Raw genomic sequence first — 22,594 nt, forward strand, 5'->3', positions numbered from 1 at the left:
TGCCAGACGAGTCCTAAGAAACAAAATCTAAATTGTCAACAAAAAAAAAAAAAAAAAAAAAAAGCAAGACCCACATAAAACCCACCCAATGATAAAACGACACATCAGCAAACTTGTTGTTCATGACGTGTCAAGCAACTACTAAACCAAAACCGTGTCTATTTCTTTCTCCTCTGTCATCCCATTAATAATTTAACATCCTCTCTCTCTTTCCTCCTAACCAACCGGAGCAAATCAAAATATCAAGCATACTCCGGCGATTTCGTCGGGAAATTCACCGGAAAACCTCCAAATCATGGCGACCACCGACAAATACAACCTCAAGAATCCGGCTGTCAAGCGGATCCTCATGGAAGTTAAGGAGATGCAATCCAATCCTTCTGAAGATTTCACGAGTCTTCCTCTGGAGGTTGTTCTCTCCTCTTTTTCAAAAAATTTGCCCTTTATGTTTCCGATTTGATGCCTCTGATTGTTTTCTAGCTTTGTCGATTTGTTAAGCTTCAAATTTGATCTCGATTGCATTTTCTAGGGTTTTCATTACGAAATTTTTTGGGGACATGTTTATTTGAAGCATTATTTGCTAAATTAAAATTGTTAATTTGCTTATTTACGAGTAATTATTTATCTGGCAGTGAAAATAAAGGTTTTTGATGGATTAGCATGATAGATTTGTTGATTTTGTGCTGAAATTGTTTGGATACATACCTAGGTTTCTGGTGTTAATTTTCAAATTTGGTGATTTCTTACTGAATTATAGAAATTTAATTTTCCGGCAGCTTTATTTCAAAATTTCGCTGGTAAATTAACAATTAGAGTATGTAAGAAGTGTTTTGTACTCTATTAATTGATTATCATGAGTTGCCTTTTAATGTTGATAATAGACTTTAGAAGAGGATTACAGAACAAATTACGGAATTTTTATCCGTTGCCTGGGTTTGAACTTGCAATTGTATTGGAATTTAGATCTTTGGTTGCTTTAATAGGCAATTCGAAAAAAAAATATTCTTGTTAATGATTGAGTTTTGCTGGTCTGGTTAATTCAGGAGAACATATTTGAGTGGCAATTTGCGATAAGGGGACCCCAAGATACTGAGTTTGAAGGGGGAATCTATCATGGAAGGATTCAACTACCATCAGAGTATCCATTCAAGCCTCCTTCTTTCATGTTGTTGACGGTAATTACTTTTGCTCAATCACTTCTTACAATTTTTCTGTTCAAAACAATGTGATGATATCTGTATTCTGCGAAACTTTGCAGCCCAATGGTCGTTTTGAGACCCAGACTAAAATATGTTTGAGCATATCAAACCATCATCCAGAGCATTGGCAACCATCTTGGAGTGGTAAGCTGGACTTTGTTTGCTTCTCATATTTCAAACTCCATATTATAGCTGTACAAGTTATGCGTATGTGCCATTGTTGTATGGATGGGTTTAAGTGTGCCTTTCTTTGTGTCTATGCTGCATGATTCTCGATTGCTGTAGAATTTGTCTGCTAGATTAGTGTTATTTAATGCACTGTGTGAACTGCTGTGAAGCATAGAGTTCTTGGGGCAGTGTTTGTTTTTTTTAGTTCTTAATTAGCATTTGATAGGAGAATGAACATATGTGTACTTGAGACTATGATAGTGGTGGGGTTTGATCTGGCAGCTTTGGAGTGAAATTTTAAAGTTGGCTTTTGAAATAGTATGAAGAAATAATAAGATGTGTGCATGTATTTCTCTACATTTCATGGTTAATATTCATGTTTTAATGGTGCTGGTGGCAGTTCGTACGGCGTTGGTGGCACTCATCGCTTTCATGCCAACAGCTCCTAATGGTGCTTTAGGATCTTTAGACTACAAGAAGGAAGAGCGACGTGAACTAGCTATTAAATCTCGTGAAGCATCACCAAAGTTTGGAACTCCTGACCGGCAAAAGGTGATTGATGAGGTTAGTTCTTGCTTTTTAGTGACCTGTCTCCCCTCTTATTATGCTGCATACTATTGCTACTGAATGTTAATACCTATCGACTTTACAGATACATGAATACATGCTTAGTAAGGCTCCACCAGTTCCTGAAAACCTGAAGCAGGCTTCTGAAGAGAATCCAGGTGAAAAGGAGGCTGAAGCAGAGGGAAGTGAGAATGCTGGAAGATCAGCTAATTCTGTAGACTCTGCAAATGCAGGAGGTGAGAGAGCTGCCGAGGAACCTCAAGCAGCTGTTGACAATGCTAATGCTAATGCTAATGCTGTGGATCAAAGAGAAGCAGTTCCTAGACAAGCCAGAGCTGGAATTTCAAACCAACAGGTTCAACAGAGGCTCGCACCTAGGAATCAAAGGCCCAGTGATGATCGTTTTCTCACATGGGCAGCCGTGGGGTTGGCTGTTGCCATTGTTTTTCTTGTACTGAAGAAGCTTGTGAAATCCAGTGGTTATGATGCTATTTTTTTGAGGGAATCGTAGATACTAGATATGATTGATTTTGTGTGCAAAGATGGCAGGCAGATCAACAAGTGTTGCATTTGTGAGAAAATATTGAAAGTATATGGTGTATATTGTCTAGGCCTTAATCAAGCTATTTGATTATAGCATTATCATGTAAACATTTATATTATAACCTCGTCTGGAATAGTAGTATCCAACATTATAAAGATGCTTAGTAAACTGTGGTTTTGACCTCATTGATAAAGTTCGGTCTACTGATGGTAGACTTAGTTCAACTATATATGGAACTTATGTAAGCAACATCCACTGATGAAAATTGGTGTGAGCAAGCTTCTGTCTATATTTTGTTTAGAAAACCTAGTCTCATAAGTCATAACTTTGGCTTAGAACTGTCAAGGTATAGTCATAACAACATTAGACCAGAATAAATGAAGAATTTGGGCAATGTATTACAAAGCAACATTAAATAGGGGAGACGAAAGAGGAAATTGAACCAAAAATATTGTGAAGTATTAATTAATTTCAACTCCTTGTGAATGTAATTACTATGGAGTAACATTTTTTAATCACTTACCTAGCTTTGAAACGTATAAAACTACATCTATTCATTGGGTAAATTACTCAGTACTAATAGACAATTAAAAAAAAAATAAGTAGTGTTGAGTTCGATTTCACTATCATCTTTTAATCACAGATGCAACCATTAATCATGTCTTACCCTCCCCTCACATCTCTATGTTAATTGTCTTAAAAAACAAGGAAAAAGAACAAATTCCGTCACAAAAGAGGATGCAAGTAGGTAGTAGAAAGGTAGTTGGTTTTGAAATTGGACTCTGCATTAGTATTCCAAATACCTATAAGCAGTAATTGCACCAGAGACGTATGAATTTCCTACCTAAGCAATTGGCAAACTATGGAGTATCTTTAGCTATCAAAATCAGATGAGTAGATAAACCTGACGAATCATCCGAATGCTGTCAATAGAACAATCGTTATTCAGTTTCTTCATGAGTAATCAATCAGGGTTGGAGCTGTGTCAACTACATGACCGACTCCTTTCATCTCTTTGATCAAGTTATGCAAGACTGAGAAGACCTCATCAGTTCTGCAGTGTGATATGTCTCTTGACACAAAAGTATTCACTTTATCATCTATTTCAATCCAACTGCAGCCTGGCTCTTTGATCACTAGATTCGATTCCATTCTTTCCCGGATCTCCTTCACCTCTGTCCACATACCTTTGGATGCATATATATTTGAAAGCAAAATGTACGATCCACTATCTTCTGGGTCAGAGGATATAGCCATCTCTGCAGCATAAGCACCTAATTCATAATTTCCAGTGGCTCGACAGGCACTGAGCAAGCTTCTCCATACTATAGCAGCAGGTTTAACTGGCATTTTCTCAATAAATTCTTTTGCATAATTCAGCTTACCAGCTCGTCCATAGAGAGACACCATGCAGGCATAATGCTCCATACCTGGTTCAATTCCGTAGCTGAGCATTGTGTAAAAATGGTTAAGCCCGGCTTCTGCCAGCCCTGCATGACTGCATGCCGAGAGAAGCCCTATAAATGTCACATAGTTTGGTTGCAACCCATCTTGGAGCATCTTCTCATACAAGGAAAGAGCTTCTTCAGCTACTCCGTGATTTGCATAAGTAGAAATCATAGAATTCCAACAGGCAATATCCTTCCACGTTGTGGTATTAAATAATTTGTATGCATCTTGTAAGCATCCACACTTAGCATACATATCCAACAGGGCATTTGTGACAAAAGCATCACTGTCTAAGCCAGATTTCATTAGCTGACAATGAAACTGTTGACCATGGCGAAGACTAGCAAGATTACTTGCCGCAGTGAGCATTGCAACAAAAGTGAACTCATTAGCCTTTTGTCCAGCCACTTGAAATTGACTGTAAAGATTAAGAGCCTCTTCATTTTCCAGCTGTTGAGTATAGCCAAAGAGCAAAGCATTCCACACTACCACATCTTTCTCACTGATCTCATTAAACACTAGTCGTGCCTCCTCGAGAAAATTGCATTTACAATAGACATCTATCAAGGCACTGCTTGCAAACAAGTTGCTAGACCCACCTACCTTGATGATAAGGCCATGAATTTGTTTGCTCAATTCCAAAAAAGAAAGTGACGCTGCTACCCCAAGAATGCTAACGTATGTTAAGAGACTGGGATGTAGCAGCTTAATCATCATATCATGGAACAAAATTAATGCTTCAGAGATCATTCCCAATCTTGAGTATCCCTCGATCATTGCATTATAAGATATCACATCGTTCTGAATCACTGAATCAAAAGCCATTCTTGCATCTGCAAGGGAATTACATTTGGAATACATATCAATCAGTCCATTCCTCACATATTCATCATACTCGAGATTTGTTTTAATAATATAAGCATGGACCTGTTTTCCTGGCAAAAGAGCTTCAAGTGAGCCACATGAATTGAGAACGCTTGAGCACACAAAATCATCAAGCTTCCTACCACATCTATTCATTCTATGAAACAATTGTAAGGCTTCAACATGAAACGAATTCTGCATATATCCAGCAATCATAGTGGTCCATGAAATAGCATCTTTTGCATCAATCTTGTCAAATAACTTCCTTCCACTTAATACTCTACCACATTTCACATAAGAATCTAACAGCACATTCATTACAGAAACGTCCAGTTCCATTCGCATTCTCAATACATAAGCATGAATTTGCTTACCCCCCTCAAAATACTCAAGCACTGAGCAGGCATTTAGTACACTAGAAAGAACATATCTATCAGGGACAACATCATGACCCCTCATCAACTGATGAAACAGCATCACTGAAACATCACTTCTTCCACTCTTAGCATATCCTGTCATCATTATAGTCCAAGTAAACAAACTTTTCTCATTTAGCTCGTCAAAAACCAATCTAGCATCATCGATATCGCCTATCTTTGCATAAAAATCAGTCAATGCAGTACCCACATACACATGTTCACTCAAACCACTCTTTACAACAAAACCATGCACTTGAGTTCCCTGTGCCAGAACACCCATCTGCACACAAGCACGCACCACGCTTGCTAATACATACTCATTAGGGTTCTCATTGCAACTCCACCTACATTCTGAAAAGACCATTAAACCCTCTTCAGCAAAACCATGCTGCACATAAATTTTAACCATGGTTGACCAAGATATCAAGTTTCTCTTAGGCATTTTATCAAACACTTTCTGTGCATAACTAACGCAACCCAGTTTAGAGTACAAATGCATAAGAATGTTTCCCAGATAAACATCGTACCCAAGACCAGAAACAAGAAGGTAGCCATGAATTTGTTTATAGTACAAAATGGGTTTTTCTGAAAAGCTTGGTAATTGTAAAAGATAGGCAAATTCTCGACGAACACTTTGGAGTTTTCGAGCAGAAATCTGGGTTTTTGGGATTATTTCAGATGACAAGGTTGATAAAGATGAAGATTGAGTCCCAATGATTTTATAGCACAATCTTAAGCATGTATTTGTATAGTGTATTTTCATTCTAATTATGACATTATTTACAATATAGAACTAACTCTATTCTGACCTTTGAGAGAAAAATTTTGAAGGTAGATAAGTACATTTTTTTTTGTACACAAATGTAGATAATACATCGTAGTAATCACATTACTAAACTTTTTGCAGTCTTTAGAGTTTCGTACTCGTATATGATTTTTGAGGTATAGATTATTCACAAAACATAAATAATGTACTCTCTATATGTAAAGATATTTAGACCCGGTTACTTTACCTTTTGCTAAATTGTACCGAGTAATTATTTTTTTTGAAATGAAATTATTTTTGTTGAAATTAATTTATTTTTACTAAATTAAATTTAATTGTATTGAACTGAAATTAAATTTTAAATTAAAATTAATTTTAATGAATTGAACTTATTTTTGCTTAACGTCTTATTCTAGTAATTTGTGTTCACAAATTTGAAGACAATAGATTTTGCTAAACAAAGCCCTAAATATATTTCACAATGATACATGAAGCTTAGAAGTTAAAATATAGAACTATAGAAGTGCAAAAAAATCATAGATTTTAAAATAAATTTTAATTCTTACCGCTTTGTTATTTACTTACTCGTATTTGTATTATATCTTTAGCTAGTAAAACCAAGTCATGATTAGAAAAAAATTATTCATTCTAGATACGAGTATATGACAATGGAAAGTGCCGTCAGGAACTGAAACCCAACACGACTAGCACACAGCACCCCTTCAGAAGAAGGGGACATAGGCAAGGTTAATCCCATGAGATACAAATCATTACGCACCGAAGTACGTACTAGGTAAAATTAGAAGATACCATATGGTAGCACATTCATGTTCTAAATTACACATTCTCATCAGTTACTATGCTACAGCATCTGTTACTGTTGATCTATTATATTTACATAGCAATAGAATTTCAGGTTACGCTACCAAAAAATATCGTCTGCCTGATTTCTATTCCATACATCATCTTGTCACAAGTTCTAATCTAAGCTAACATAGAGATTAATCCTTGCTGCCGGTAGGATTTCCGAGGTCAAATTACTATGAACATCATCTACAGTAAAATGAGGTCATCCTGGACAAAAAAGGGCACCACACTGTTAAGATCAGCAAGCAGGCAGAAGTTCCACATTTCCTTGCACTGCTTTGTAGCAATGCAGGCTGCACAGAGGGAGTTTCGATTTAGAATCCCGATACTTGTATTCATTAGTACAATTTGGTCCAACACATTTTTCACGTGGTGGAGGATATCTGGAAAATTTCAGGTCAGATATCAATGCTAGATTTTCCAAGACGGCAAAGGAAGAGTATCCCAAATAAGATCCACTAAACCACAATAACTATGTTAGAGAGTTTTCCAAAGAATGTCAGTATATGGAATAGTAAAAGCGCTGCATAGCCTCATACCTGCAGGTCAAGGGATCAAGTATCTTTGGTAGCCCCATATCAACAGAGAAAGTAACAACTGTTCCATGCGGACCTATGATCCATCTCACTGTATTGGGTCCAAGTGCTGCAGTCTTGCCAAGCCTCTCCTGCATAGATATACTTTTATGACATGGTTCTACAGGAGTATGCATACAGCACAAGTATACATCTTAGATTACCTGAGCTAGTTCTTCCTGTTGCTTCTTCAGCTTCTCTCCTTTCTTCCGGTTAGAGTCTTGTCCGAGTATTTTTCTGATTGCTTCATCCTATGACATGTATAATAGGGTATTTCCCGATAAGGCAAAGCAAGAAAACAAATAAAAATAACAGTTAAGGACTAAAAGAGCAAATGGTGAACCTCAGCTTCCTTAGCTGCCTTCTCAGCCAGAAATCGACGCCTTTGTGCAATTTCAGCTTTCCTCAGTTGTTGCTCTACTTCAGAAAGCTTTTGCTCTGGCATGATCAACTAGCAGGTCAAAAATGCCCAGACATAGATAAAAAGTGCATAAAATGTGATCAAATGCCACACTAATCTCTTGTTTATTGGAGGGGGCAGGCTAGTCAATGAATTTTCAATCAAGAATTTGGCAGAAAGACCATCAGCAATATCAAGGTAAGGCTGTGTAAATCTAATACTTCCAGACCCTACCACAACTCCACATGTGGGAGCCATAAGCATAGATTGATTTATTAAAATTTCAAATCACGTTTTATTAAAGCATGGAGATACATAACTAATAAAATAAATAAATAAATAATGTTTACTTTTGAAAGGGGCATTGGGTAAGCCATTTGGGAATTCCACCAGACCGCCAGATTCAGGACACTCAAGAGCTCTTTTACGTGTAGTAATGGTCAACTCTTGCCCATTAGGATCAATAGATTCTCCAGTAAGCCTTTTCCTCTTGCTCTTGAGCTCATCGTCTGAAGTCAGCTCCACTTCAAAGTCATTATCCTTGTGCATTCTCAGCTTCTTTCTACCATCTTTTGTATCACTATGAGCTAAACCCATAAGATTTACTATCCCTTTACTTTTCCTGCCAATTTCCTCTTGCTTGTCCTCATAGCCAGAAGAAGCCCTGGATGCTCTGAGTTTCTTCAGGTAACGAATTTCCTCATCATCTTCATCATCGAATCCCTCTTCCACATCAACTTTCTTGGAAGCTTGCTTGCTCTTATGACCTGATTTATACACTGCATCCCTGTTTTGAATCACGTATCTCCTTGAAAAGTTCTCTTTTGCATCGAAAGCACTGTACCCGGGGAAGTCCTGCAACCAGTGAATATTCACACACTTACTACAAAACAGTTGCTGAGTGAAGTCACTTGGTTAGTGACTTGAAAAGAAAAAGAAGTTTTTTATTTTATTTATTTATGTATTTATTCATGTATTTTCCATTTTTTTTCTTCTAATATCAAATCCAAAAGCACCATCCACAAACGAAATCATGTACTGTATAACAATAAACTCCACAGTTATTAATGATCACTTATCTATCAAAAAATTACTTCACAAAAGCAACTGAGATACCTGTTTTACGTGAGCACCAGAGACGTCATGTGAATCAAAAGATCTTATACCAAGTGGTTCACCCCCTAATGCAATCTCCGTCATGGGTTTGGTATGAAGTGTACGGGTGATGCCACCAAGCTTTAGCTTCACTTTCTTCAGCTTCTTTATGTCAGACCTGTTGTGATCACCAGGAGGAGGATGGTAAGTTTCAAAATCATTCCCCGTCCCTGAGTTGCCATTTGAGCAATGCAAGCTAATGGCTTCATGCTCTTCATACTCTGTTGGTGAGTTAGGCACAGAGAAATCATTAAGGAAATTGGTAATTGTCTTTAAATCATGATGAGGTCGCCTATTAAAGTTACTTCTCTTTTTCCTTGCACCAGGAAAGTAGGGACTGGTTGCAGGGCCACCGAGCAATTCCATTTGCAGAACTTACTCAGCCAACTTAGTTTAGAAGCTCTTTTCGTTGAAGAGAAAACTGATCGAATATGCCATATTAAGCATATGTCTGATATACTGCATTGATCAAACAATAGTATTAAAAATTGACAAATGAAAAACAAATAAAAATAAAAGAGAAAAGCATAGAGGACTAGAGGTGGAACCACCAAAATCATATTTTAAATTTTAGACCCTTTCCAAATTTTAGCATCAAAAAATGAAATTCGGAACACGTACTTCTATAATATTTTCATATTAGGAACTTCAACTTTAAAACCAACATGCTCGATAGAGCACTGTAGATGTTAACCAGTGCACAGTTATATCTTCGGAATAGCCAAGATAAAATATAGGTCAAAAGGCTTTGTTCACCGGCTCACCACATGGGGCAATAAGACTTTATAACCCAGATAGCTGCATAGCTATTGCAAAGTTTTCATAGTCTCAAGGCAGAGAACATTGCTCCCCAAACATGTCACTCCTTTCCTTTAATTCTGTCCAAATTAAAAGTCATTTCTCTTATTTTCATAACAAAGATTTATTTAGCTCTACCTACATTGAGTTAATTCAATCATGGTCAAGCAAAACTTGCTTCCATAATTATATTTCTTGCTATATATATTCAAAATCAGCCTCACACATCAGTTTTTAAGGTTATCTACCTGTCTAGGAAAGTTGAAGTAAAGGACAAGGGTCAGCCACAAATTCACAAGTGAGGCTTATAAGATTAGACATGACCATCTATTTCAAATCATGTCAGTGTAAAGCATAGCATGTTATTTGTTACATGTCTTACATGTGACAATCAGGCACCAATGGAGAGAAAGTGTATATTAATTGAAACACAATTCTTTATCATCAATAACATCAAACAATATCAGACAATAACCATGGACATGGGATAGCATTTAATCACTACCAGCAAAAGTGCTGTAGCAGATCATTCAATAAAGGAATGAGTTTACGGAACAAATACTACCATTAGTGCACCAAAAATGAGGAACTTAATCTATAGAACTATATTCTGATATTCAACATAACATAACTTAACTTCGGTACTTATCTTTACCAAGTGAAGAAATCAAACAAAAGAAAATAGTGTTAGTACCTAGGCTATCTTCTTATTTCACTTGATAAAAATAACTTCGGACAAGATAAATTTAGGGCTAAAACTTCCACTCAAGTGAAATGCCAATAAGTCGAAACAAGTTCATATAGGTTAAGTTCAAGGCTACCCGGTTATACTTGTAATATGTTCGTAAAGAAAAGTGAAATTCAAGTGAAAAAAACCAACCCCTAGTTCAAAGAAGATGCAATACAGACTACCCAAGTTAAATTCACAACTGCAAGTTCTAATAAATTCAAGAATTACCAAACAATCTACAGACTACACAACTCGAATCAACAAAGGAAAATGCAGCAGTTCTACTATCATACAACAGTTCAATTAGCCCAATTTAAGTCAGCATGTTACTTAAAGCCATACTTACAAGATAGTTTAGACAATCAACTTGAAGAAGAGTGTACTCAGCAAAAATCAAGCTTTTAAGTTCTCAGAAATACACTAAATGCAAGCAAAAATAAGAGAATTCTGGTCAAATTACGCAAATTTGCTATCAATTAGTACCCATTACAAAGCAAGAAACAATCCAAAATTTGAACTAAGCATAGTTGAGCTTAAAAAATTGCATGCAGAAGCTGAATTATCAGTGTAAACAAGTATATTCGAAATTGGGCACCATAATAATGCGCTAACAAAATGAGAGACAATAACTTCAATTTACAAGAGAAATTAATCAAATTCACAGAGAATTGCAGTTACCTTGAACAAGCATTGAAGAAAGATCGGAAACCCTAGCTCAATTTGGGGATTTCTAGAGAGAGAAAAAGAAGTGAAAAAATAAAATAAATAAATAATTGAGGGCAATTGGATTAGCCTAAACAAGGTTCGAATTCAGGTGTTTAAGAGGAGTTTAGTTGGCAGAAAAATTAAACTTTGTTTTTTTTTTTTTTTTTTTTTTTTTTTTTTGTTTTTTGAAGGGGGAGATTAAAATTCATTAATAATAAGCCATACGGCACTTACATAAGAAATCGTAATCGAACAATACAAAGACAAAAGAACCAATTTCAAGTTCGAAATAAAGGAAACTACAATTGCACGTGCAAAATGACTTTCTGAAATACCCTTAGCTCATATAACGCTGTCCTATGCAGCCTCTTGCAAGGGGGTCTGGCAATATGTTGTAGTTTCTGACGTGAACCTTCATTGACTCAGAATCCCGTACTCCTCGACCAGAAATCAAACTTGGTGCCATACACTTCACCATTGACAATACAATCTCTGATTCAAACACGGACCCCAGCTTGGAAGCATAACCCTTCAGCCCAAACCAACAGAAGATCAAACCAAAGCCCCATAGCCAAAAAACCCGGTTCAAAACATGCACCAGAAGATCGGCACACCGATCTGCACACCCCATAGCACACAAACGCACCACACAAGAAGAAAAAATAACAAACCCTAAAGAACAACACACACAACGACTAAAATAAGAAACAGACAGAAAATTAAAAACGAGAACTACAAACGAAACCCTAGAAAACGACCCCGCAGCCAATCCGAGAACCACCATCCAAGCACCGAGGTTCACCAACCCAACCCACAAACCACTGTACAGGAAAGCCCGACCCGCAGGAACCTGCCCGAGAAGCCCAAACCCCACACAACCCTGAACCGCGGCAACGACGGCTGGAAACACCAGACTGAGAACGGCCCTACGCGAGGGACTTAGAGGGAGATAACTCTCCCTCCCCGTTCTCCTGCAAAACGTCGCGACGACGACGGCTAAGGCGGTGGAGCAGAGACACGGCGGGGAAGCGGGGAATAAGAGAGGCGGCAAGCCAGCAACAAGGCCGGTGAGGAATAGCGGCGACCGGAGAGGGGAAGCGACGCAAAAAGCTAGGTCGACCGGACAAAAAACCAAAGCGAAAAAAGAAAAAAAACACCTCAAGGAGGTAGATCGGAGGCTCGCCGACATAATGGCATGGGCGGTGAGCCGCACACCCGCCGGCGAGCCTCATGGCCGGAGCGATTTTGAGAAGACGGTTGGGTTTTTTGGGGGCAGAGAGAGAGCGTTTTTATGTATGCAGTCGTATATCAGTTGAAGCTTGCTAATTAAACTAAACTTTGTTTAATGATACTCCATACTTGGTAATCTGTAATATTTTGACTTTTACACTCGTTAATATACAATCTGTATTTATGATATGTATATTGAGAAAGAGATTAAGGGCATATTCACTTTAGCTTAATTTCATTTCATTTCAGCTCCTAATTTCCTTCTCTCATAAAATAATCAATATTCATTTCAGTTAAGATTCAATCAGTTCAATTTTACTCCAATCAGTTTAGTCCAGTTCAGTTCAGTAAATATGAATAGGCCCTAAATAATGTAAATGAATAAAATAATCAAAGTAATTTATAAACATGGTATCTAAGCTAATCCTTCTTCATTACTGGGGGTAATGGTGTTAAAATCAAAGTAATTGTTTGTATTTGTCTTGAGCATGATAATAAAGGAAAACAGATGATGTACTACAATTTACAATAAACATAAAATTGATTTTGAAAAATGTAATAACACAATAATATTAGATTAATTACGCTTGTTTTATCATGAAGTATCACTCTTCTTCTATAGGGAGTACATTATTTGCAATATTGTTCATAATTCGTATGTTTAATCACTATTTTCGGATTTTCTCACATAGAGAATAAGGGTGTGTTATATTCACCTGATTTTCACTTATTTGAACTTATTAGACCTTATTAAATTTTATATTAATTGTAATTTGTATTTGGGCAACTCTTATAAGAAGTTATCAAACATGAACTGAGTTTAATACACCTGAAATAAGTTAAAATAAGGTGAACTGAACAGGCTCTAAACCTATAAAATTCAACCTCATGGTAAAATGGTCTTCTCTAGTCTCTATTCTACTACTACGTATGTTATTTCATAATTGACAATTTAACATGAATCCATATCTTCGAAAAGTGATTTTAACACACCACTAATTGATTTTGACATACCTCCCTATGTGAGAGTATAATTATCTACGCTCTTTTTACATAGGGTATGCCAAAATCATTTCCCATATCTTTTTTTTTTTTTTTTTTTTTTTTTTTTTGACGGGCCCATATCTTCTTATCTTCTTATGGACTATTCATCTCTAGAGCAATTACCCAAGCCACTAGCTATATTCGAATAAAACATTACCACTATCCATCAAATATAATAAAAAGTCATCATCCACTGACAATAATTATTTGTATAAAAATAAAAGCATCACAACTTTAGAAGATAGCAATTTGATATAGCATAAAGATATGTATAATGTAATCATGCAAGCTTTTTTTTTTTTTTTTTTTTTTTTTTTTGAAGAGCGTAAATAAAACGCCTTTCAGGATTCCTTTGGGATAGAGTTGATAATGGTGTTCTGAATTTACGAAAATGCTCCTTTGTCATCCATAAAAAGCAGAGCAACGACACTATCTATCATGTATGCTCGCATGAGTTACATCTCAAACTCATCTCTCTTCAAATCTCTATAGGCATTATACTATACTAGAGAGGTTAATTATTTAGAGCAACAAATTATAATCGGTAACTTCCACTTCTCCATTTTTTTTTATCTGTTTTTATTTGTACAATGTCATTTCATGTTTTATTAAATAATTTAACGGAGGACATAATATAAAAAACTCCATATTTAAGAGGTCACTCTAGGACATGATTGAAACTGAGGATGTAATTTATCACCGGACATACATATTTTCGTATGTAGTACGTGCTTCATAAATTGATTTGATGAATCGATGGTTGTGATTAATTAGTCCTTGTCAATTAATGATCAGGTGATTGTCAAGCAAGTTGTCAAGATCAAACGATGTCGTCAACTGATCAAATCTATATTACTGCGGCATTCAAGTCAGTTCGTCAAAATGAAGTCTACATATTCATGCAAAATGAGTACGTTCTATGTGACTATGCACCCGGTAAGAAGTATGACAAAATATTGTACGGACCATCTCATATAGGTGCCGTGTTTTCATCCCTTGAGCGTACAATTTTCGGGGAGCTAGGAATAACTTGTGCATTCGCGTCTCATGACCTTGGAATTGCCTACATATTTTCCGGTAACATTTGTGCCAAATGGTACTACGGTCTGTACTCTCCTAACAACAAAATCCTCGAAGGCCCAAAGCTCATCGTAGAAATGTTCCCCTTCTTAAATGGGACAGTGTTCGCGAATGGTATTGATGCTGCATTTGAATCATCGCGTCCTTTTGAGGCTTACCTCTTTAAGGGCGATCAATGTGCTCGTATCAACTATAGTGCTAATGGTCAGCTTATAAATAACGCTCCAATACGTCAAAATTGGCCTTGTTTTAAAGGTACAATATTTGAACATGGAATTGATGCTTGTTTTGCTTCACATAATCCACATCAAGCGTACGTGTTCAAAGATGATTCGTACGCACGTATAAGATTTATTCCTGGTGTGAGATTTGATGTGTTAATTAGCACAGGAAAAATCAAAGACTATTGGATGGGTTTACAAAGGATCTTGCCTCGCAAAAATACTGTTTACTGTAGTAATTACAACTAATTAATAGAAATGATAGCGTGCTCTTTCCCCCACTACTTAATACAATAATAAGAAAGAACGTGTACAAATAATGTCATACATACATATACTAGAATGTTAAGTATGTACTATGCCTAAATGGCCTTCATTTGTTGGGGTTATGTAAAATTTCATAGTAATAAACCAAGAGAGCTTAGCTTAATTGGTACGTATTTCACCTTCATTCCTTAGGTATTATTTTGGTACACAGAAGCTTATTAATTACTGTATTTGATAGGTATTGTCTAATGATTTCTATAGTTAATTTCCGAAAATTTATTTGCAAATGGCAAAGTCTTATATTATTGGGATAATTAGTGAGCATTGTTTAATTGTTAATTATTGTATGTGATAGTAAAATGTGAAAGATGAATACTTTAGTCTAGTCATATATAACTCATGTATGCTTCATCTTGTTACAGATTAAACTTTGCTTATGTGATTTATGAGCCACTTTTTATTATATGACCGCTGCACTTATTGAGGTAGTCTTTTTATAATATTAGATTTTGTGACACATTTTATCAAATGCTATACGCAAGCCTGAATTAGTTAGTTGTTGAACCATAAGGGGTAGATTTTATTTTTTAAAAAAAATTGTAAAAAGTCAACGTGAATATCAATATAAGATATAACACATTGATATCATCCTGAAGAACTCTTGAATTTACTTGCAATTCTTAATCATGTCTTTGAACACCAACAAATCTGAATCTGAGTGGAATTATTCAGAATCAGACATTGCTCAAAAATTCCTTTTCTTCAATGTTCTTAAAGACGGTCGTGTCCATGTCTTGACTCCCCCTGCTGAGAGTGTCCCTCCTTCCTTTGGTACCACCCCTGATGTCTTAACCAAAGACGTCGAAATCTCTACTGATGTCTTTGCCCGAATCTCCATCCCTTCCTCTGCATCCACCAACGCGTGCACCACACAAAAACTCCCTGTCGTGTTTTACCTCCAAGGAGGAGGCTTCTGCAAGCAGTACGCCTTTTCTGAGGATTCTACACGCTTTGGTTCTGATATAGCCGCTGAAGCCAATGTCATTTTCGTCACAGTTAAGTACGGTATTTTCCCTGCACGCCCTCTTCCTGCGTGCTACGACGATTCGTGGGCTGCACTCCAGTGGTTGGCGTCTCACAGTAATGGCACTACCGGACCTGAACCTTGGATCAATGATTACGCCGATCTTGGCCGGATCTTCGTGGGTGGAAACTCTGCAGGAGGAAACATATGTCACACATTATTAGCTAAAGCAGGGTCAATGGGACTACCTGGGGATGCAAAGGTTGAAGGGATGATATTGATTCATCCTTATTTTGGAGAAGATGATAAGATGTGGATGTACATGTGTCCTACAAATGAAGGGCCTCAGGATCCTAGGATGAACCCTGCTGTAGAGGATCTAGCTCGGATCGCGTGTGGCCGGGTATTGGTTGTGTTGGCTGAGAAAGATGTGTTGTATGGTGCAGGAAATATGTATGCAGAGGAGTTGATCAAGAGTGGTTGGAAAGGGACAGTGGAGATCATGGAGAACAAAGATAAAGATCATTGCTTCAATTTCTCTAATTTTATGGATCTTGAGGCTATTGCTATTCGTCAACGGATCGCTTCCTTCATCCATAATCAAAGTTAATTAGCTATGATTCCAAAGTCTTGTATGAGGCGGACTTATTATAATAAATTTTAAATGGAGAAGATCAATCATTTGAATAATTTATATTGAAAAGCTCTTGTGATTGGTTTTTGTGTACGATAATGCACTAATTAGATGAAAACTATGATTTAGTCATGGCTGACAATTACTATGTATGTGATTTATGAGTCAATTTAAAGATATGGAGATTGGTCAAAGCTACTACATACATATGTGTGCAATTTTTATTTTTTTTAAAGAATTAGATTTTGTGACATATTTCAATGATTGCATACTTATATATGAGCGTATTCTATACAACTATACAAGTATTATACAGGACAATAAATACAACATATAATGAACAATGGTGCTGAGAGTGTATTGCTGTAATTTTCTTAAGTTACAGAAAATTAGGCGCCTCTGAATTTGCTTTCTCATATTCATACATTTGTTCATATATTTCTCCCACTTGGCTTAACACCAGAGATTGCTCAAAACGTCACCTCTAGCCTTATACTATATGGCCATGTCTTATTGAGAAATTTTCTTATCTAAACTTCAAACGATTCACATTATCATGCTGCTATAATATATAAGAAGTACTACATTAATTTGTATGGAATTAAAGTAAAAAAATTGATCAAGATGAATTATTTTAGCAGCATCAGTAGTAGTAAGTCTGAGTGGAACTACTCAGAATCAGACATAGCTAAAAAATTCCTTTTCTTCAATGTCCTCAAAGATGGTCGTGTCCATGTTTTCACATCAATATTCGAGAAGGCACCTCCATCTGATCACCCAGTTTCCACCCCTGGTGTCGAAACCAAAGATGTAAACATATCCCCTGATATCTCTGCTCGAATCTTCCTGCCAACTTCTGCTGTCAATTCCGCAGGTAATAATAACAAACTTCCTCTTCTTTTTTACATTCATGGAGGTGGGTTTTGTATGCAGTCTGCCTTCTCTGTTGAGTACTCGCTCTTTGTTTCACTCGTCGTTGCTGAAGCCAGTGTCATAGCTGTGTCTGTTGAGTACTCGCTCTTCCCTAAGCGATATATTCCTGCTTGTTATGATGACTGCTGGGATGCACTCCAGTGGGTTGCGTCGCATTGTAAGGGCTTAGGACCGGAACCTTGGATTAATGCTCACGCTGATCTTGGGAGGATCTTTGTTAGTGGAGATTCAGCAGGAGGAAATATATCTCATAACTTGTTAGCTAAGGCGGGTGTAGTCCAACTCCTTGGTGATGTTAAGGTACAAGGGATGATTTTGATTCATCCCTTTTTTTGTGAAGGTGAACCAATGTGGATGTACATGTGTCCTACGAATCAAGGTCCGAGGGATCATAGGTTGAGCCCTTCTGTAGAGGATTTGGCTAGGATTAGGTGTGACAGGGTGCTGGTGGTAGTGGCCGGGATGGATGGTAAGACCTTGTACGAGGCAGGGAAAAATTATGTCGATGAATTGATCAAGAGTGGGTGGAAAGGTGCAATGGCGGATACTATGGAGAACAAAGGTAAGAAACATTGTTTTCACCTTTATGATCCTTTGGATCCTGAGGCTGCTGCTATATTGCGGCGAATTTCTTCCTTTATACATCATCCAGACCATGCTCATGGCCAAATTATATAGAGTGATAATGGAAAGTACATCTAGTTTGGATTTTTGACATGTTCGTAATAACAATGTAGTGACTTCTAAAAACTTCATAAATAATTGCTTTGTAAGATTGTAGTAGTGATAAAATTTAATATGAAAAACACCTCTAAACTAGAGAAGTGAATTTTCAGATCCTTGTTTTCTTCATGTATGTTCTCTTCTTTATCACAATCTGTTTGGTTGCTAGAAAACAATGGAAGTAATGAGAAAATAAATTTTCTATCCTTTTTCTTCTTTTAATTTGCCTATATTTCCTTAAGTCAAACCAAACTAAACATTGGATTGGTTAAATAGACTAGTACTAGGTTAACACCCGTGCTGATGCACGGATTTCACAGTAATTTATTATTGGATTTTTGTAAATTTGTTTTCATATTTTTTTGAGTTCAAAATGTTCATAAGTTCACTTTAATTGACCTAAACTATGCTAACAACTCCTATAAAGACTCCAACAACCTAATATCAATATAAATTACCAAAATAATAGATACCTGTTTTAAATTAATTATCTAAATAATAGCTATAACCTATTAGCATTTTTTTTTATTAAAAAAAAAAAACATTTGAGCGGGAAATATTTTCATGAGATAACGCCACGTGTACAACTTTGAAAAAAAAAATGACATCAGCGGTTGCTACTTTAGTATTAGTTATAGATAGATTAGTTCCATTGAAGGCTCGTCTTTCTTTCTATTTCTATTGAGGCCCAGATAACCTTCCCTTAATGGGCGGAAATTCCTAAACTGGCCCAATTACTACCTTTATAGTTAAGCAAAGCATAAGTTTCTCTCTACTATAATTCTGCTTCCAATAATTATGGAGTTTTAACACTGGATCCGAACAATTCACATGAATCGTGTTAGAGATTTGTAATCATTATCCGAAATATATATATTTTCCGATATTGATCATATAGCATACCATGCATTGTATTCTCGTACCACACTTTAGTTCATAAGCAATGCACACAAAACAATTTCAAATTTATTCGATCTATCTCTTATTCTATTATACAAGCATATCGACATTCGATAATTAAGTTTATATATATATATATATTGAATAGATTAAGTTTATATATCTTTACACTACCTTATCATGTACTACGAAGTGTTTAACGTCTATCATCAATTGTCTGTAAAATCACACGCATATTTGTCAAAAATTATCAAACACATGAAAACTCATAGCATAGAAATGTAGCCTTCCATACACATTACACATTATTGGGAAAAAGGCCAAAGACTAAACCAAAATTATTGAGCTTAAAAGTGGTCCCTTTAATATAATGTTCTGTTTTATATATACATTTTCTGTGGGTGTACATACATTTAGACAATGTATGAGTATGAATCAGTCAATATTAGCAGCTTCCAATCTTCCAAATCTGTAAGAATTCATGTATATTGCATAAAATATCTTATTTGTTCTTTTGTTAAACCTTTTTGCTTAATTTATGTTTTTGTAGATTTTGTTTCATGACATCTTGGCTTCATTGAATTTAAATATGTACTCCGTACAAAGTAACTTTCTATGATCTTATAAGTCATTTCTGCTCAATATCATTCCATCCGTTATGAAATTTATATGTTGTAATGCGATTCAAAAACAAATAAAGTGTTTAATTTGGAACGATTTCCCATAATATTGTTGAAATAAAAATCAATTCCCATAATACATTGATTTAAAAATAAATTCCCTACATAGTGTCCACGTAGGATCGTTTTTTTGCTTTTGGTTCAACTTAAAACCGCTAATGGTAATAGCGGTTTTAAAAAAGAGACCGCCTCTAACAATAACAGGTCTCTTTGTGTCCTTGGTTAATTCACAAGGCATAGTATACAGGAAAATTATTTCAAAGAGACCCCCTTTCAACACAACAGGTCTCTTTGTGTCTTTGTTAATTCTTAGCCCACAACAAGAAAAGAGAGCGCTAACAATTACAATTATAACTTCAAAGAGACCGCCTTTAAATAAAAACAGGTCTCTTTGACTTTATTTTACAAAAATTGCAAAACCGCTAATACCGTTAGCGGTTTTAAGTTGAACTGAAAACCAATCCTACGTGGACACTACTTTGGGAATTTGTTTTTAAAACGAAGCATAATGGGAATTAATTTTTATTTTAACAATATTAAGGGAAATCGTTCTTTAATTTGTTACTCGGTACGTAGACGATTGTGGTTGATTAAGTAATGGTCTTTTGGTCGATCGTCATATGGTTCTTACTCTAGTATTTGCTTCATATTGCAATTTAGGTCTTTTTATTTAGAAAATTTGCCCAACAATAATAATAAAAGCTAATTAAAAAGGTCTATTACCCAAGTGTGCAACTAGTTTATCCTTTTTAGGACACCAATCATTAGATAATCCCCTGAAATTTAAATCAACAAAAATTAGCAGCACCCTCTCATTAAGAAATTTTAGCCCTTTATAGGACTTTTTTGGCCCCAATGATGACCTCCTACAATGATTATTTCATCTTTCATTATTGTTCTTTTATCCTCGTTATTTAGAGTAATTCAATAGCATATTCTTTTGCTTCGCTTTCTTTTATTTTTTAATAAAGAAAATAATTCATTTGGGATTTTTTTTTTCAAGAGAAATAAATTTTGAAGGTGGTTTGGAGATCTCCTTACCTTTTCCTTCACTCTCAAATTATTTTGTTTATCAATATAAATCGGGTTGATATGTGAAGGGTATCGATCAGTAAGATAGTTTTTCCTACCTAAAATAAAAACCTTTAGGGACGGAGATAGTAGTATCATTGCATATATATATATATAGGTACATACCCGTATATATTAAAGCAACTCATCATAAATATATAATCGGCATCCATGTATATATTACTAGTATATCCTAAATTCCCAAGCGACCAATTCAATAGCAAGTTAGAGTAAGTAAAGTTAAAGTCTTAAAGCACCCTTACTCATTTATCAATTGCTTGAATGACGGATTAGATTGTATATTAAACAATATTGGCTATAATTTGATTATTAGCTAGTTAAAACCATTAAGAAAATATGTCTATTATATATGTATATGGTGGGACCATTATTTGAGCAAGTTGTAACCTGCTTTAGTCCAATTCCTAGTTGCTTTTTATGGGTTGCACGTCAATCACATACTACGTATTTCCCTAAACAATAACCCTTAATCATGAAATTAACCAACATTTTATCCATTCAATGTTTTCCTAAACTATAAAGTTTATGTTAGCTAACAACGAACTGTATTTCACATCCCAATCTCCATCATCAAAAACTTTCCTAAGCTATAAAACGTTTCTTTATACTACCTCCGATTACTTCTTTATGCAAGTTGCAAATTAGTAGCATGTACTCCTACCCATATATGAACGACTGCATAGTTGTTTCGATCTTTAGCTTTAGCGTAAAGAGTATCAGTCTTGTAAACAATTATTTTCGATTGTACGAGCTAAGTTCCTAGGGACGCAATAGAGAAAATAAAGGATGTTTGGAATAAATTGTTACAAAAGTGTCGTGTTTGAATCAAATTAAAGACTCGATCATCTAGGTGTAATGTTATCGGGTGCATCATAATACAAACTTTATTGACCTTTTCATAAATTAATTATATAATTGAATATTTATACGGACTAAATAAGTGAATCTTATAGATCTTTGGGAGCATATATATATAAGTATATACTCCATAATTCAATAAATTTATATGCGTAGTAGTAGCAACATAGAAAAAAACGATCATTGATTATAGTGTATAAATAAATCCCACGCGTGCAACCAAATTAACGTATTTGGTATATTTTACTACCCTATAAGTAAGGTAGAAAATTAAAGACACAAAGAAATGAACAAAAAAACAAACTTAATGGAGTAAATTATGATTATACGTACAAAGAGTAGCCAAATATGTCAACGACAATTCACTGAGGCGCCGCTCCCAACTCTTTAGCTTTTGTTTATTTGATGAAGCATGTATATAAACTCTTAGTATCTTATTACTAAAAAAAGTATATGAGAACATATTTCAATGATGGCGGTTTGTTCTCCTTCCAAAAGCATCATTTGGTTGCTCCCTTAATGGGGCTTCCACTACTTCTAACCCATGCACACGCTTATGCACATCTATACGTTTTTTTAGCTAATATACCCTATGCGGCTGCACCTAGCTACATCGTCAGATGTATATATATATATTATATATATATATATATATATATATATATATATATATATATATATATGAGTTATACCCAATTAATT

At 35.6% G+C, this 22,594-nt stretch overlaps 5 protein-coding genes and 1 pseudogene across 5 annotated transcripts; 4 read left to right on the forward strand and 2 right to left on the reverse strand.

Moving 5' to 3' along the window:
* The first annotated feature begins 96 nt into the window (after positions 1-96).
* LOC145631443 (ubiquitin-conjugating enzyme E2 32-like) lies at positions 97-2,663 on the forward strand. The gene is made up of 5 exons (XM_081683514.1): positions 97-409; positions 1,044-1,175; positions 1,259-1,343; positions 1,768-1,931; positions 2,020-2,663. Exons 1-5 carry the CDS (start codon positions 296-298, stop codon positions 2,443-2,445), a joined length of 921 nt encoding a protein of 306 aa, XP_081539640.1. The 5' UTR covers positions 97-295; the 3' UTR covers positions 2,446-2,663.
* A 578-nt stretch (positions 2,664-3,241) lies between these two features.
* LOC145629990 (pentatricopeptide repeat-containing protein At4g39530 pseudogene) lies at positions 3,242-5,973 on the reverse strand (annotated as a pseudogene).
* Positions 5,974-6,734: 761 nt separating this feature from the next.
* On the reverse strand, positions 6,735-11,290 carry LOC145629991 (uncharacterized). Its single transcript, XM_081682232.1, has 7 exons — positions 11,180-11,290; positions 8,935-9,432; positions 8,169-8,673; positions 7,762-7,856; positions 7,583-7,669; positions 7,383-7,510; positions 6,735-7,226 (listed from the first exon to the last, which is right to left on the reverse strand). Exons 2-7 carry the CDS (start codon positions 9,337-9,339, stop codon positions 7,082-7,084), a joined length of 1,365 nt encoding a protein of 454 aa, XP_081538358.1. The 5' UTR covers positions 9,340-9,432; positions 11,180-11,290; the 3' UTR covers positions 6,735-7,081.
* A 2,581-nt stretch (positions 11,291-13,871) lies between these two features.
* On the forward strand, positions 13,872-15,362 carry LOC145629993 (albumin-2-like). The gene is made up of 2 exons (XM_081682233.1): positions 13,872-14,024; positions 14,276-15,362. Exon 2 carries the CDS (start codon positions 14,308-14,310, stop codon positions 15,028-15,030), a length of 723 nt encoding a protein of 240 aa, XP_081538359.1. The 5' UTR covers positions 13,872-14,024; positions 14,276-14,307; the 3' UTR covers positions 15,031-15,362.
* A 341-nt stretch (positions 15,363-15,703) lies between these two features.
* Positions 15,704-16,895, forward strand: LOC145629994 (putative carboxylesterase 5). The gene has a single exon (XM_081682234.1). The coding sequence runs from the start codon at positions 15,735-15,737 to the stop codon at positions 16,680-16,682; it is 948 nt and encodes a 315-aa protein (XP_081538360.1). The 5' UTR covers positions 15,704-15,734; the 3' UTR covers positions 16,683-16,895.
* Positions 16,896-17,330: 435 nt separating this feature from the next.
* LOC145631281 (putative carboxylesterase 1) lies at positions 17,331-18,317 on the forward strand. The gene has a single exon (XM_081683365.1). It carries the CDS (start codon positions 17,331-17,333, stop codon positions 18,315-18,317), a length of 987 nt encoding a protein of 328 aa, XP_081539491.1.
* Positions 18,318-22,594: the final 4,277 nt, after the last annotated feature.

The sequence above is a fragment of the Chenopodium album genome, chromosome 5 (genome assembly GCF_948465745.1).
Source record: "Chenopodium album chromosome 5, dcCheAlbu1.1, whole genome shotgun sequence".
Taxonomy (NCBI): domain Eukaryota; kingdom Viridiplantae; phylum Streptophyta; class Magnoliopsida; order Caryophyllales; family Amaranthaceae; genus Chenopodium; species Chenopodium album.

Excerpts from the sequence above, each read along its gene's own strand:
- LOC145631443 (XM_081683514.1), top strand. The coding sequence starts at position 296 with ATGGCGACCACCGACAAATACAACCTCAAGAATCCGGCTGTCAAGCGG. Across the intron at positions 1,344-1,767 it reads TTGGCAACCATCTTGGAGTG|TTCGTACGGCGTTGGTGGCA; the intron begins GTAAGCTGGACT and ends TGCTGGTGGCAG. Across the intron at positions 1,932-2,019 it reads GGCAAAAGGTGATTGATGAG|ATACATGAATACATGCTTAG; the intron begins GTTAGTTCTTGC and ends TCGACTTTACAG.
- LOC145629991 (XM_081682232.1), bottom strand. The coding sequence starts at position 9,339 with ATGGAATTGCTCGGTGGCCCTGCAACCAGTCCCTACTTTCCTGGTGCA. Across the intron at positions 7,670-7,761 it reads AGGCAGCTAAGGAAGCTGAG|GATGAAGCAATCAGAAAAAT; the intron begins GTTCACCATTTG and ends TACATGTCATAG. Across the intron at positions 7,511-7,582 it reads AACAGGAAGAACTAGCTCAG|GAGAGGCTTGGCAAGACTGC; the intron begins GTAATCTAAGAT and ends ATATCTATGCAG.
- LOC145629993 (XM_081682233.1), top strand. The coding sequence starts at position 14,308 with ATGTCGTCAACTGATCAAATCTATATTACTGCGGCATTCAAGTCAGTT.
- LOC145629994 (XM_081682234.1), top strand. The coding sequence starts at position 15,735 with ATGTCTTTGAACACCAACAAATCTGAATCTGAGTGGAATTATTCAGAA.
- LOC145631281 (XM_081683365.1), top strand. The coding sequence starts at position 17,331 with ATGAATTATTTTAGCAGCATCAGTAGTAGTAAGTCTGAGTGGAACTAC.